We start from the raw sequence: 17,523 nt of genomic DNA on the forward strand, positions 1-17,523 counted from the left end.
GTCATATTTGAATAAAACTTGAGTTTTTTATATTTGTTAAAAAACCCCATATAATTCTTTAGTAAGTGAATGTTTTTAAAAAAAATAGTTATACATATAAATGGTATAATTTTTGTGAAATTTTCCAAAAGTATAAGATTTTGTTTTTTTTTCAACTGTCGTACCCTCATTAGATTTTCATAAATTATTGATAAGCTAACGATGTATTTTGGTGCGTAATTTGATAAACTATGAGATCATGCTTCATTGTGTTAGAATGTGGTTGTTGAAGTTTTGGACCTTGTGATATTCATAAACGATTAACGTTTCAGGTGGATTTGCGCATGTACGCGGGAAAAGTAATTCAGAAAGCAACTTGCAGAACGAGGTAATACGACAGGTTTGTTTACAGTTGTTTGAATTCATATAAACAGGTTTGTGGGCTTTTAACGGGAAAAATATCAGATATTGTCTGCTGCATTCAATGAGGACAGTTGCCTATCGGTGTCGATGACAATCGATGAGAGCTCTTTTGCAATTGACCAATATTTTCATACATTTGACAACATAATTACTGTATATAATAATAAAAAAGAACGTCAAGATTATCACTTCTGGGGCCCCTTGACACAAAACATGCATAAAATTTATAGATTTTAAGTAATCGAGTAATAGCTAGTACACAATATTTTATCATTCAAACAAAGAATATAATACCAGAGACATAATTTTGTTTCCTTTATGAGTTAATATCTTACTTAACAAAGAAAACACACCGCTGTGTGACCCCCACCTGTCTATAGCAGAAAGCCATCAAGCTCATAGTTAAACATGAAATTTCTAACACGTGTCCACCGCTCAAAGTGGTCTTTAATATAGATATACAACGTTTTCTATCAAATTGGTTTTTTCATCTTTCTTTTCTCCCCGAGAGCGTTATTCCACTGCCAACCAAGTTTTTGTGTCGACATCTTATGTATGTTCTAAAATTAGCTTGTCACATCACGTGCTCATGATTATTTCAAAGTTGGGCGTTTACTACTGACCAACCCGGGGAGTAAATATAAATGAATTAGAATTTATATTTAATACTTTTAAATGCGTTTGATTTAAATTGTATAATTTGCAGAAAGTTTATAACTTTTGTACCATAATTGTAAAACGCAAACATTTCTTTATTTTGAAATTTTCATTTCAAACGGCATATATACCTTTAACGTTTGAGGTGGGTTTGCACATGACATGTGCCAATTTTGTTATTTTAAACTATTTCACGACCTTAATTAATGTTGCTTATTCAATAGAATGACATCTTAGAAAAAAAGATTTTAAAAAAAGGATATATTGACGTTTTTGGCCTTTTTTTAACGTTACCGAAATTTACAGACACCGTGCGCGACGTTTTACACATTTTCTTTTTACCATACGTTGTAAAAATTAAGACATATGGAAGTGTCTGAAGTGTCTACCTTTGCCAATCGAAGTGACATAAGGGTCAAGTTTATTAGAAAATCTGTGTATTGAACAGACGTTGACACGAATTGAGATTTTTTTTTGGGGGGGGGGGGTAGGTAAAAAATAGTTTGCATGTGCAATTTCATTGATCGAAATTTCAATGCTAGAATTTAAGGTATAAGAGAGACACAAAGATAAAAACATCGCATCTTTGCTCATACCGTCGCATCTTCGCAATTTCGCTCTTTCGCCTTTGCAACTTCGCATTCTCGCATGTTCGTAAAAGTGAGAGCGCAAAGAAACACCATTATAGTGTTTGCATTTTCATCAACAATCTAGTCACGGCAGTTTGTGAAGTTCTATGAAGGATAACTCTTCCTTCAGGGACTCCGACTTTATTTTCATTTTGTTTACAGCATTTTATTTAAAGCTATACACGCTATAATTTACGTCAATTTTGAATGACAGTGAAAACGCATGTGTTTGTCTACTTATAAAAGTTATCCTTAATCTGTAAATTACAATGGTGAATTCCATCTCGTTACAAAGATATAGATCGTTAATTGTTTATTTTCCTGCCAGGAAAATATACCTTTTCATGAATATTGATGAAGGAAGAGCGAAACCGACCTCATTGCGCATGTCCGCGGAGAACTAGGTGGTCGTTATTGTTTGCCTAATTAAATATCCAACTTGATTTTTAATATGCTTAACAGTTGTTAATTTGAAATACATACATGTATAATGAGTAAAATACGTTTGTTATTCACGATACCCTTACTTCTGCATTACCACTTATAGGATCTATAAATAGCACATAGGGGAAAAACACAGGTCTACGTCAATTTTTTAAAGGAAGTATTCATATCTACTCAGAGGCTTGTATTTTTTTCTTTTGTTTGTACTCGTATATCGGACAAATTTATGCTTTACTGAAAATATCCTTTCCTTTGTGAAACTATCACAATTATGAAGATGTTGACCCTTCACCAGTTTTGGTATGATAGACTAAATTTAGCTGTCGATATCACGTGATAGATTAATATTCACGAGGAGGCATTACTTTCATGGCAGGAAAATAAATATCTTTTATTGATTAATATTTGATATATTTGTTACGTGTTCGAATTGAGCATTATAATTAACAGCATAAAGGTAACTTTTATTAGTAATCAAACACATACATTTTCCCCTTTATTCAAAATTGACGCAAATTATAGCGTGTATAGCTTTAAGTTTGTTTTTTTCCGACTTGGCTAAAATACATGATTGACCTTAATTCAATTTAGACTTTCTGTATTTGTAATCCACAAATACATGATAATTAATCGATTTCTGGCCACATACAATCATAATTCAACGTAGCCTTCCAACATCTTAAATTAGCAGCTCGCGACAAGAATTTTACTAGCCATGTTCATTTCTTAGTCACCGCTACCCGGTTACATTTTTAGTCCAAAATATCTGATGTGTTCCTGGCTTTTTATCAGTTTTGATATTTTACTTGCCATGCAAATATCGTTTTTGGACTACTACATTGTTTGTATAAGCAGTATTTGTTTTTCTCAAATAAATAATATTGATGTCACCAGTCACCAATCGCCGATTCATTCATTGCGCATCTCAATGAGTTGGCATCAATGGCAGCGGCATCGTATCCGCTCCGCTCTCTATGAAATATTTAAGGAATAAGGAATCATTCTTTGAGTATTGTGAGGTGATAATTTTGGTCGGGGCGTGGTCAAATCCAGTAAAGCCTGAAGGACTTTATGATAGATTTGACAACGCATCAATAATTCCTTACTACTTATATTTTTATTATTTCCAATTTCTATACTTTAAATCATGTAGCACATGCTATGTATTACTACGCGGTGCAGCCAATTATGCTATAAGACACGCCCATTTTGTGTCACTCACGTTTTCTGAAATTATTGGGCTTTAGGCTTCAAAATTGATACGTACTGTAAATATTTCTATATATACATATGTATTTCATAGAAAGTAAAGCGAATACGATGCCCCTGTGCATTACTGTTCATATTTATAAACACGGCGAATTTAAACCTACGTCACCTTTATTCGATTAACAACCTACAGAATTTGAAGTCGCGCTTGATAAGAGTCGCCGTTGCCGAATTGCTAGTGTACAGGGTCGAAGGTTTGAAATCGGAATCCGGTATGGCCGTTTTTTGTTTTGTTTTTTAATTTCCTTTCATCTAAGGTCGAAAATCGATTTTTCTCTTAATTACCCATCAATTATCAATATTTTGGGAAATTTTAGTAAGACACGATAGAAGGTCTGTAATTGCCCAAAGAAGCTGTTAAGGTTCCTTTTTGCATATTATTCTCGAGTGACGGTATAACCCTACAAATATATGTCCCAAAAGGCAAAAGTGTAACAGATCGGTATACGTATTACCGAAATGTTATGCTAAAAAAGTTCAAGAAATATTATCACAAACGACACCCTGTGTCAGAATTTTGGCATGTTTGTCTAAACATGATAATGCTCCATCACATACGTCTAAGCGTGTGAAGCAATTTTTGAAGACGGAGAAGGTTACAGTGTTGCCACGTCCACCAAACTCTGCGACTTTATATAACCCAGTACAATATAAGTCTTCATAATTTAAAGTTTCATTTCAATTAAATTACATTAAGGAAGTTGAATGGTCAACAAGTTAACCATCAGATCTACCTTAAAATATCAGACCTGATTTCTTTAGCTATTAAGTATTACTAATATTTGGTAAATTTTATAATCAATCCTATTAATTCTAAAATTTAAATATTTCCCTTATCTTTTTACATGTATAGCTTTTCCTCTTTAAGAGATCAATATAGTCTAAAAACGACCAGAGCTAATTCATTTATCAATTTATAAACAGCACCGTGATTTATTTAGCATACAGCTCTGAATACAACAAACAATAAGTACAGTGAACAAAAAAGATACCGAGGTAGAGTACATAAAATTATCGATAAAGAAATGGTTTTAAGCATCAAGTCAAGCATGGGAAATGGGAAATTTGAAATATTCTTCCTCATTTTAACATTATAACGTTGTTTTTCGTTTAAATATCACTTGCCATGCAATTATTGTGTTAACTTTGTAAATGCAAAGTTAATCAAAATGAACACTAGGATATACACAATTTATGGAATTAATATATTTTATCTCATAAATTGTGTATATCCTAGTGTTCATTTTGATTCACTTTGCATTTACAAAGTTAACACAATAATTGGCAAGTGATATTTAAACGAAAAACAAGTACATGACTGTATGTGTAATATAATTAAGACATTAAACTTGTCACAGGTTACAGGAATTAATATCATGGTATATGTTCCCCATAAACTACTTTTAGTTTTATCTGATGCAGAGATATATATATATATATATATATATATATATATATATATATATATATATATATATATATATATATATATATATATATATATATATATATATATATATAAAAAACCACTACTAAAGTTATTATAAAAATCCTTCATTGATCATTAATATAAACACTAACTAAGTTAAAGGTTTGGTGCTGAGGGAGTGACGGTTGGAGCAGTGTCACTGCTTTCGAACAAGTTGAACACCTCGACGTACATGGAGCCGTGAGAGAGCGCTAATTTAGGCGGTCCGTCAGGGCGGACGTTGATTTCTTTCGGTCTGATGATTGGACAGCTGGACTTGACAGTGCCATACAGCATACCCTCCATTGTCAGAATATGGATCGTGTTCGATTTGGAATCCGCTACAAACAGGAAACCTCTTCCATCTGTGCACGTTCCAACTGGCTCCAGAAGCGGGTACTGCTCCGATCCACTGTACTGTCCGATACGCGCGCCCGTTTTGCTTAGGAAAGTAACAGTATTTTTTCTCCAGTCACAGATTATAATTGTGTCTTTGATTGACACATCGATGGAACGAACGAGAACTTGGGGTGGTAAGGGAAACTGCGCAAGGAGAATTCCACCAGTATTGATGACGTCAATGCCAGAGGTCCCGAATGGAGACGAGACGCCACATACAAGACAGCCATTCTTTTGGTCGTAAGCAATGCAAACGTATCCTTTCCTGGTAGCAATCCGGTGTCTTATCAACAGCATCCGTCCCTCCATTATCTGAATCAACATAACCAGTTTCTGTCGGGGAACAGTAGTGGCACACGTTAGTGGGTTATTCGTCGTTTCTATGACATTCACAGTACACACATCCCAAGGTTCTCCGTCCATGAATTTTAGACTGTGAAGAAATTCACCCGTTTCTGTAAACATCTTGATCTTACTATTGAAACGATCGACCAGTACAAGTTTATCTTGCAGCCATGCTATTCCTACTATTGGTCCACTGCGCGTGTCGTCAGGGAGCTGCGTTCGAATTGATCGCGCATGCGTTGCATATTGCAATGGACTTGAAGTGTGTATGACGTGTACACTGTCTTCTCTATACATTATTCTTTGTGGAACACGGTTTCTTTGTCCTGTTCTTCGTGGCGACGAAAGCCCGGTAGTATTAGATTCTAATGTTCGGGTTGAACTTAGCAAATGTTGTTCTCTACTTTGAGGTTCTTGGGACAAGTTGAACGAAAACTGAGGAGTTCTTGTGTTGTCTGTCTCGCTCTCTGCAACCGCCTCCCAGTAAGACGGGGGTTGTTCCTCGTCGTTTCTATCAATAAGCTGTAAATTCCTTGACATTTGGTCTGAAACTGCGCTCAAATCGCCTGAAGGACTTTGTGTTCTGGAAGATATCTGTCCAATACGAGATGTATGAGTTTCGTCAGTCAGCGAATCGTTTGGCATTCTGATGTTTGCAATTGGTGGTGTCTGAGTCACGTGTTGGTGGGATGGTACATTTTCCGCTGTGTGGTCGATACCATCTTGCCCTGCATGATGTACAGATACAACTTCTTCAGTATTGTCGTCTCTAAAATATTGATTTGTCGGCGTCATTTCTTGTCCACTTTCATCTGTCTCGTCGTACGTACTGGGTCTTAGCTCTGGATTTTGAGATTGATTTACTATAGCTCCAAAGTTTGAAGATAAAATGAGGTCTCTCTGTTCGTGACCCGCTAGGAATCTAACGTCACATCGCATGGATTTAATATCATCCATCATACGTCGACATCTTCCCAAGTATGTAATAATCCCCTGCCTAAAATCTTCCATAATAGGGTTAGCTCTATTTGTATAAATTTCGCTAAACAATTTAAAAACAGTTTCAACATCCTCTAACACTCTCTGCCTTCTTCCGTTTCCCTTTGAACTTTCGCGATCATATCCCTCAAATATCGTTTCTAATTCGTTAAGAATGTCAGAACATTGCTCTTCTAAGTAACTGGTCAAATCAGATATTAATGAATGGTAAAATTCGGTTATTCTCCCCCGAAGACATTCTTTGTGTCCACTAACTTCGTTCATAGAGTTTTCCATAGCTAACCTGACACCACGTTTTATATTGTCCACCAATGTTTCAACCTCATTTATACCATCTTCATCCTTTGGTAGGCTGGTCTGTCTGCAGGAGTTAGCCTGCAGGGCGAGTTTTCTGACCTGACTTTCACAAACCTTCAGTGGATCGGTCGGTTTTTGGCATATATGACAGAGAACACAATTTCTTTCCGTGTCCAACAACTCTCGCTTGATGCAGTTTGAGCAAAACACGTGCAGACATTCTAATTCTTGTGGTTCATCAAACAGGGTGCTACATACTGCACACTTTAAATATTCCATCTTGGCTTGTGTACATTACTGACATACCTGTCTCAGGTAAAAAGGTGGGTTCGATTTTCAATTAAGCACTTACGAAGCAACATATACCTTAGCTATCAAATTCGTTCAGTTAGCCACGAATGACTTATATCATTGATCGTTTATGAAACGGCATAAAATATGATGAAATTCTTCGTCAATCTTTAACACTTATCTTATCACTGTATATACTAATGGATTCGGATATATACAGTGTAATATGTAAAATGTAACTAAACGCACCTGCTTACAGGTCGTGTAAAAGTAGACACACAAGCCGCTGTAATGAATAATTGAATAGACTGTATACATGTAGTTACTGTATTATGACTTGATTCGTAGTTACTATTATTGCAAAGTTATTTGAATGTTGATTTTATGTTTCTGTTTTTGGTAATATTTTCTACTAATTAGTAAAATCCAAAATAAATACGTCATCATTATGAACCGTCCAATCCGATGCCTCGTAAGAACGGAGTAAAAATTTCTTTTCAATATGGCTTCCGGCGACACTGCGCTATGGCTTCACAATAAATTGGGATCTACGGACGACTTGTGGTCAGGAAAAACAATATGTTCACAACTCAGCCAGAACAAACTGCAAAGTATCCATGCATGTTTTCACACGCTGCAGCCGCACGTGAAGGTCAAACTCATGCTTTCTTTCCTTCATATTCCAAGACGAAATGTCGAACAGGTAAACAAAAATCATAAAGATGGAGGGAAATTTTCTATTTGAATGAGTTTGTCGAGTTTAAACCGAATTTCTGGTCACATCTCCATTCAAATTGTATGAGAATTTTACACATCTCAGAATTTGGTTATATCTTGTAGTAACTGACATTTTTACTGTTTAAAAGGATGTGGATATAATGTATTCTCTTTTGAGAAGTGGACAGGCATAGCCTATACATCCACTTCTCTTCGCAAACCCTCACATTTTGATTCTGGAAAATGTGTAAATGTCAGAACCAAAGACAGTTTAAGCTTCGACCCATATTTTGACTCTAGTTTCCCTGAATTTTCGTAACAGATCTAATATGTTTTACGGTGCGACCGTTGGGGCGAGCGCAGCAGGTGATCAAAATGAATTATGATAAATCAATAAAAATAAAAGTAGTGACGTAAAGTAAATGAATTTGAATGCAAAATAAAATAAATATAGGCTACCTATTTTTCCAGTACATTTTCATTATTCATAATTCATATGATTTTTTATTTATTTATATACCAATCTGATTAAAATCAGATCTTTGTAACGCTCCGAAATTCTGATAGCCGGTAACCAAAGTGTAGCGACATCAGAATTTGTCGGAACGGATCAAAGATTTGATTTTAATCAGATTGGTTATATACTGGTCGCACGCCAATATAGAATTTATCTCAGATAAAATGTTGTTGAATAATAAAGATTTTAACATAATGTACATTGCAGTTTATTTCCTCTTTTCTTGCACCAGACATTTTTATTAAACTTACAAATAAAAATTGACTCATCACAGATTCCCCGTTTAAAAAAAAATCAAATTTACGTATAAAAAAAATCTGTTGATCACATAAGGAAAATGGATCCCCCGGGAGCATGTATTATCGTAAATAGTAGTGAAAATAAAGACACTTTTGAGCAGCTAAAGAGATAAAGGCATACCACGCACTCCCCATTCCCCACCCTGATTAGAATTTTCCTGATTTTGAGAATTTTATTTTTCTTTTTGCTTATGAAGATTTTTTGAATGATGTTGCCACGCCCCATTTAAAAAACGTTCCTGGAAATTACCGTAAATATAGTGAATAAAATAATTGTGAGCATACATCCAAATGAGAGCATGTTACAGCTGTTTCCTATCTCTGAAGAAATGTCCCGATTCGTTAGCTCTGCAAGATTTTGAGAAGATTTTGGTATTTATATTTCAGCAGATTTACAATAACTACTTAGAGTAGTTTCGCCTTATTGTGACGTCAAAGTTCACGTCAGTCAAGTGTAGTCTGTCTCTTTAAAACCACACTAGAAAAATCTACGCGAAAAATACTGTTTGGTTTACTTAAAAAGCATGATGTTCTGGAAATTACAAAATTTATCTGTTTCTCAAAAGTTTTACTTTGATTCTCGCGAGATGGTTTCCAGTCTAGTGAGATCGGCCGACATTGAGGAATTGCATTGTGGGTCGAAATTTACTGACTCCGAAAAATTCTGTCGGATCAATGTGTAAGAAATCCATTGTGACGTCACTCGAAAGGACGATAACTCCGGAATTTGGCGTTGTTTCAATGCATGTACGTAGTCTTTTATCTTGTTCTCGTGAGAGTGTGAAATGGGAAACCATAATTACAGGGAACTACTGGGACGATTAAAACAAGGCATTACTGGTCCGATTTACTGACGCCAAAAAAATCCGTTGAATGAATGTGCAAATAGTCCGAAATTTCTATTCACACACGCCTTGCCGGTAGAGCTCGCTCCGCGCCGGCGCTGTGCGCCGGCGAGCTGCGCTCGCTATTATTTCATTAATGCATCCGTTCGGTTCTAACATTTACACATTTTCCAGAATCAAAATATGAGGGCTTTTGAAGAGAAGTGGATGTAGGCTATGCCTGTGCACTTCTCAAAGAAGAATAGATCGAATGATAGCATGTTATTGTACAGGTTGTGATGATCTGATCATAACAGATTAAACAATCATATTGTATCACTGTATTAGATTGATTTAATCTGCCTCTAGGAAGTGACACTGTGCATGTCACTTACGTTGCTAGTTTTACTTATTAAGTTTGTGCTTGACTGTTTAAATACTGAAATGTTTCTAATTCTATGATAAACTGATAAAGGTTTTGTTGAGTGCGCAGAGTTTTCGTATTACCCGTGATAATAAACCAAAGACAAAAATGAAAAAAAAATGTACCTGCAGCTTTGTTACTATAGCATTGAATGATTTATTTTTGACGTCGTCGTGTCAATAACTGCCGTCAGGTGAGCAGACAAATTGAATAACGCGCGTTAGCGCGTTATGATAATTTGTCTGCTCACCTGACGGCAGTTATTGACACGACGACGTCAAAAATAAATCATTTAATGCTTATATTTACATTCTCTTACTGAAGAAATCAATTGTTTACTTGAATAAATCGATATAAAGTGCAGATCACGGAGGGAGTGAATAAGTAACAGCAAGAACAGCTGATTGTAAAACCGGTTTAAACTGGTTTTCACATAGACTGTTGAGATAAGATCGACGAGCATGAAAATATAATCCATGATAAATAACTCTTGAAATGTTGCTTTTAACAATAAAGTCAACGTTTTTGTTGAATAATTATAAAACATCGTGTTTTGACAACATTCATGAAATGCTTTTTTTTAACCGATTACATAGAAATCACTTTTTGAGAACTACATATGTAAATTACTCGTAAATTCATACGTAGTGAATAGGTGTTGCATTTAGAGGCATTTAAACATCACGGAATTCAATGGAAAAACACAATAGAATGTAAATATAGTAAATTATATGCTACTTGCCATCTATGGAAACTTAGAGGGCAGTTACATGACACATTTTATCCAATGACATTGCAACATTGTGAGGCAAAACAATATTACATTAATTAATGTTTATCATATAACATGATGGCGCTTCGCACTTTGTAGTGGAAAGGTGACATGGAGGATATCCTAGCTCAGGCCACACATTTTGACACTGACCAGTGGGTGTCTGCAATAGCAGAAATCCTTCAGTCCTACCCAAGCACTGGCTGTCTGAATTTAGAAATCGATAACAGTAACTCCACCTTCATGGAGATCCTCACAGACCTTAGTAAAGTTGGTAAGTTTCTTTTTGTTTTCAAAAGATATATATATATATATATGGTAAGCCAACTAAACCCACTTGAAATGTTCTAGAGTATCTGAAATAAGATTCTTTCAAAGAGGTTAAATTCGTTCTTCTTCATATATGTTTTTTAAGGTAATTTTTAAACATCGAAACAAGTTGATGTTTTTATTTGATTCTGAGTTGTGTAATTCAATAAATAAAGAAGAAGAGGTTTGAATCTTATAAAAATTTAAAAGATATTTTTTTATAATTCATCATACTGGTATATTCTTTTTCTGATCTTCTCCAAATGCATGAAAATCAAAGTAAAAAATCCCTTAGAGTTTTACTTTGAATAGTAATTTACGTAATACCCAAAGAGTTTATTTAATAATCACTACCTATCAAAGTATGTATTATGCTACTTTACACAAGAAACACACACAGTGATGCTGATTAGATTAGAATAAGCAACTACATGTATACTCCATTTCTGTAATTACAGTTAAGAAGTGTGCCAGTGTAAGGATGCTTCCAATGGAATGTCAGTTTTTGAACAAGACAGCTCTTGTAGCTGCCACTGGACCCCTCCCCCAACCTGTCAAACATTTTGCCCTCAAACGCAAGCCAAAGTCAGCCATTCTCAGAGCTGAACTACTACAGAAATGTAGGTGCATTTGACATACATCTAAAGTTCTCTGAAATTCTGAAAACTTTCCATTTTAAAAAACAGGTTTTTTTTTTTAAACTTCGCCAAAGCTAACCAAAGGTTTGATGATAAAAAGTTGATAGCCATTACTCTTTTCATACACATATCTGTAATAGAATAAATACCTGCTGCAAAATATTATATTTTTAAAACAGTTTTCTTTATTAACTTGAGTTTAATTTTCTTTTCCTTTATATGTACATGATAATATACATGTGTAAAGTGATCATCATTTAGTCTTTTTTCTTGACTTTTGAAATCTTGATTAATTCCCTTTTCAGCCTCAGAGGTAGCCAGTAACAAGAAAAATAATGCTCCAAACAGTGTACCATACAAAGTTCGCAGTTTTGCCAAAAAGATGGACGACTCCAGTAAGAGTTTGAATTTAAGATTGAATAATATCATACATGTACCTGTCAACAGCCCCAATTTATTTGATAACTTTGGAATTTTAAATAACTGATCTGCATCCAAAATTTTTGAGATTTTGCTTAAAGTGACTCTTAATTGTCTCTTCGTACAATCATGAATGTAAGTCTATTAGAGTTAGCATTCATGTAAATGGTGAACTTAAAATTTTGATTATTCTTAAACAAATAATGATTGAAGTCAGATTAACGAATGTCATATATTTTATATAATAATGAGCTTTTTCCTTATATGTTTAGATTAATTTATTTATTGCATATATTTTTAGCCCCGTTAAAGGGCCTTCCTGGAAGGACCCCACCATCAGCCGGATTCCGGTCACCGGGAACTGTGATGGGACGATCTAACTCCCTGCAAGGAACCCCTCTAGGTGGCCATCGACAAAACTCCCTAAAGAAAGAAGGAGGAATTAAAGTAAGCCAAAAAGTTGATATAACTATGTGAGTGTTTTACCCCTTCCTTTCTTCTTGTTCTCTTTAACAATGAAATGCTTTCTGTAGTGATTCATGCAGGTACAATGTATAATGATAGCAAGCATTGCAGTAACTAATTTATTGTTAATGTACTGCAGTATGTTAGAAGAAGAGTCAAATTTTTTATGTAAGGTTGCTCAGAGTTGCTTTTTAGGACATTCATTTTTTATCTATCTCTAAAAAGGTTTGATGATTGGAAAAGGAGATGTTTAGATATGTTTCGAACACATTTTCAACACTCAAAACTTGGAAAAGCATTCAAAACATCAAGACTGTAATGGTACAATTTATTTTTGACATGATGAATGTCAGATCAATAAAATCATGAATGTATTGAATACAACCACCTTTTAATAGTTAAAAAATGTTATTTATTTCTACTAAGCTGCCGGGTATGTTTTGTATTTGAAAGTGAAATATATAACCTTACTTCTTATTGAATAACATGTACCGCGTATATGCTGAAAATCATCTAAATATATATATATAAAGGGGCTAAATATTTTTTTTTTTAACTTTCAGCTCTTGGACATTGAGGCTTTGCCCTTAGGGCCAAAAGAAGCAAAACGACGAAAGAAAATACAAGGTGAGTGCTAATGTTGTCACTTGATGTTAAGTTGATATGGCCAAATTGGATTGATTTTGTACAAGGATGCCTTTAAAAAATTGATGTTGGTCTTCTCCAGATGAGGGATGTCACTCAGGTTTGTTTGTAGGGATGTTGATTTTTTTTTTCAAAGTTGTCTGAAACAACCGCACTGGTATTTGAACATTATGATGATGCTCAGAATTTTGAAAAGAATATCTGTGTCAATGACTTTTACTCAGTCCATCAGGAAAGGGAAAATGGGAACAGTTCTTTAAAGGGGGACTAAAGCTCAGTCCAAGAGTTTTGCACAACATCAGAATTTTATATGATGGAGAACCCCAGAGTTTTATGCACTATATATGTATTGAGATATACATGCAATGCATTTACAAGTTGAAGTTCAAGTATATACATGGCTCTCCGAAAGAAAAATAAACATTTTATTCTTTAATTATTTAGCATCTCAAATGTTGGTTTCAGAAATGGAAGAGATGGAACAAAGAAAAAAGGAGAAGGAGGCAGCTGCTGCAGCAGGGACCAATCCAACCACTGCTTCCTATACTCCAGATTATGCTGCAGGTCTGGTGTCCCCAGCCCCTTCAGTAAGTATACAGGTATTATAAGTACCACTGCTTCTGATATTTTTCGTTATGCTGTGGATCTGATGTCTCCTGTCCCCTTAGTAAGTATGCAGAAACACCAAGAATCACTGCCTCTTATGCTGCAGGTCTGGTGTTCCCTACCACATTAGTAAGCATAAAGAAATCAATACTCCAGGCTATGCTTCTGGCCATGTTTCCCCTGTCCCCCTCAGTAAATATATGGAATCATTATGCTCTGTCCAGATTACAGTGGGAATAAGGTGATATTGTTTTTAGTGTGCACAACTACAGGTAGATACAGACTGATGTGCTCACTTTACTGGGGTTGGTTTTTTTCCCACATGCATTAAAGCAAGGAAACGGTTTACCCTTTTGATGTGTCTCGAACAACATCAATGTTAATGTTAATTGAGTGTTAATGTTTTTGTAGAAGCTGTCGGCACCCACTACAGTTTTACCTGGAGGAACAACAATTTCATTAGCAGCCCCAACCCCCACAGTGACATATGTACCACCAGCAGCCTCCAGACTAACGGCCCCAACACCCCCGTCTTCATTTGGTGGGTATTTTGCTCATCCATACATTAGTCTGCTCAACTGTCAACAATGGTCGACCTTTTTTGCTGTGATATTTGTTATTTTGAAACCGATTTTTAAAATTTGAATTTAAATTTCAAATGTGTGTCATTTTGAAAAGAATGGATACCTGGAATGAAAATTTATAAAATTATATAAAAATATCAAAAGTACAGTTTGGTGTTGATAATTTTAGGTTAGAGTCAGATAAGTATTAAAGTTAGTTAAGGTTGAAACCAATTCTTGAAGGTCCCTTTTTTGACCTGTTTCATTTTGTAGTCTCACCTGTGACTGCAACACAACAACAAGCCAGGGACAATCTCCAACAACAGTTAGAACAACAGCTTGGCCAATCACAAATCAGAACACAGACTGCCATACAATCCAATCAACCACAGACAACCTTACAAACAAATGTACAGAAACCATCCAATCAGAATACACTTCCTCAGTCCCAGGCTACTGCTGCAGCAGCTCCTCCACAGCAAAAGAAGGGTTTATCACTTACAGTAAGTTCTATATCCTAACCACATAATTATTGGTATACAAGTAAACATTAGTACATGTATCTCGAACTTGGTGGATATCCAAGAGTTGAGATATCCGAAGTGGCTTTCCAGTTTAAATTCTTTGAACCTCTTATATTTACCTGTATTTAAGTACCGGTATAAAACAAATTCTTCTACTACTCATAAAGGATATTCAACTTAATAGATGAAATATTTTTTGTGTTGTTTTTCCATATGAAATACATATTAATACTTTTATTAATATAGTTTGTATTGTACTAGTAAAAACAATGTAACTATAAAATCTTTGTATCTCATATGATACAATGACAATAACAAACCGTCAACCATCTAAAAAATCCATAAAACAAAATACAAATTCAAAGCAGAGCAACACGGATCTCCAAAAACATAGAGGTAGAATTAGGTGCCTAGGAGGAGTGAGCATTCTCTGCTGACCGGTCACACCGGCCGTGTGCTCTTCGTCATAATCAGGAAAAAAAATGGAAAAGTCTGTAGGCAATTAGGTGATTTATTATAATCTAACAATTAGTATGAAAGACGTCAGTCAGCATGAGACCCAGCAGAAGATTGTATTTGCTGACAAGGTGGTTATATCGACCATAGAACTTACGAAAAGATGACTTCAAACGAGACTGTTGATAGTCCTGTTTTATCAACTTGTTTGTCTCGTATCTTTGGCCCTTCAATTTACTTCAACATAAGCTGGGTATTCAAGATTACCGTATTCGAGATATCAAGAGTTTTTTTTTAATCATTGTCATAGAGAAAACAGTTGGGACCTGTGATCGACTTCGACATAAGCACGGTATTCGAGATACATGTATCCCTTGTTTGAGATCAAATATTTACCTGTATACTATTTATTTATAACTCATGTATCAGTGTAGCCATCCAGACTTATGCTGTAAATATAAATTTGACTTCTTTATTTTTCAGAAAGAACAAATGTTGGAAGCACAGGAAATGTTCCGTACATCCAACAAAGTCACACGTCCCGAAAAAGCTCTCATTCTTGGATTCATGGCAGGGTCAAGAGGTCAGTAGCGATTCCAGGAAGGGCGGGACTTAAGGGACCTATTCAGAATTGTTGCAAAAGTATTATAGATGCATGTTATGTTTTTCTATTGAAAATTATCTAAATTTCTTTCTCTGATACTTTGTATTAAGAATTTGCCTAATATACCCTAGGAATGTGTCCACACACCTTTAATTATTAAGCAACCTGTATACAACTTTTTGAATATTTTTGTGTGGATCAAGTATAAATCCATTTGTTACATGTATGTAGATCTTGCATTCATGGTTGTAGGTTTAAAGTCTGGTTGTCAATCTCTATCTCTTTAAAGGATTTGGCTTATTGGTAATATTGGTGTATTTTCAGACAACCCTTGCCCACAGCAGGGTAATGTACTGAGTATACGACTGAGTGAAAATAAGGAGATCCTCCAGCAGGCAGACGGCTCCACTAAGACCATGCTGGCAGACATTTTCTTCCAGATGAACTACGAGACTGGCGAGTGGAAGAGGATCAAGAAATACCGCGAGTGTCCAGAGACCTGAATCTTTATTTGATGGTTATACCTCGGTAAGTCTGTCATCATTTAACGGAGAATTTCTTGTCACAAGGCAAAAATATTATAGATATTGGTAATCTTTTATAGATATAAATACTGGGTATCTTTGAAATAGATTTAATAGTGACTGAATTCTAAGATTATACATTGGCAGACATTGTCATAGATACTGAATTGATTTGTTTTATCTTTGTTAGCACATGTATAGGCATAGATATATCCAGGCTGTATATAAAGCTTTACACAAGGGTTTTCTTTTTTTTTCCTGATCAAGAGTGCAACTTGCTACAGCACTGGTTAATCTGGATTAAGAGCTTTGTCTGATCAGCTTCCTCACTCTTGTGTTGGATCCAAGAGTTACAGTTCATGCCTCACCCATCAGCTACCCAAGGCTGCGGCGTAGAGGATACAGGAAAAGCGTGACGCCCATCATACAGAAGATCAAGTCCACATTCTCACCGCAAACAAAGAGTGCTTATATAATGACACAGCTTCCTAGTTCTGCAACACAGCAGTCCAGTTGACCATACATTTTGTGCCATTCTTTAACATGAAAACTGACTATGTGATTATCTGATATTATTTCTCATTTGTTTTCATTGTGGTATCCTTGTTGTATGGAAATTTGAAGATGTTGTTATAATATTAAAAATTGTTATTTTGTTGTTGGTTAGTAGATTATTTACTTAAAGGAGAATTATTGACCAGGGAATAAGTTTTATTAGGTCACCTTATTCAGTCAGATGACCTACATGTATCTCTCTGTTTTTGTCCGTGATATCACATCAATTGTAAACATTTAACATTTTCTGCATTTTCTTCTAAATTTCTTTGCCAATCTTTACCAAATTTAGTATGCATTGATTGCAAAACTATTAATTCCCATACACACGGTGCCTCTACATGTATGCTGGATGAAAACTTTTTTAGATATATGTATAATGATTAAAATATTTTGCACTTTGTGTCCTTAGCAGCCTAGTAAACGGTTAGGCATCGTCTCAAGACATGGTCTGGGGTTCG

At 35.2% G+C, this 17,523-nt stretch overlaps 1 protein-coding gene across 1 annotated transcript; it reads left to right on the top strand.

Annotated features, from left to right (window-relative positions):
* The first annotated feature begins 7,682 nt into the window (after nucleotides 1-7,682).
* Nucleotides 7,683-17,165, top strand: LOC105341883 (negative elongation factor A). The gene is made up of 12 exons (XM_034471632.2): nucleotides 7,683-7,903; nucleotides 10,853-11,027; nucleotides 11,521-11,682; nucleotides 12,006-12,095; nucleotides 12,422-12,567; nucleotides 13,149-13,212; nucleotides 13,696-13,817; nucleotides 14,248-14,377; nucleotides 14,673-14,902; nucleotides 15,863-15,962; nucleotides 16,308-16,511; nucleotides 16,775-17,165. Exons 1-11 carry the CDS (start codon nucleotides 7,703-7,705, stop codon nucleotides 16,484-16,486), a joined length of 1,599 nt encoding a protein of 532 aa, XP_034327523.1. The 5' UTR covers nucleotides 7,683-7,702; the 3' UTR covers nucleotides 16,487-16,511; nucleotides 16,775-17,165.
* Nucleotides 17,166-17,523: the final 358 nt, after the last annotated feature.

This window comes from Magallana gigas, chromosome 8, assembly GCF_963853765.1.
Source record: "Magallana gigas chromosome 8, xbMagGiga1.1, whole genome shotgun sequence".
Taxonomy (NCBI): Eukaryota; Metazoa; Mollusca; class Bivalvia; order Ostreida; family Ostreidae; genus Magallana; species Magallana gigas.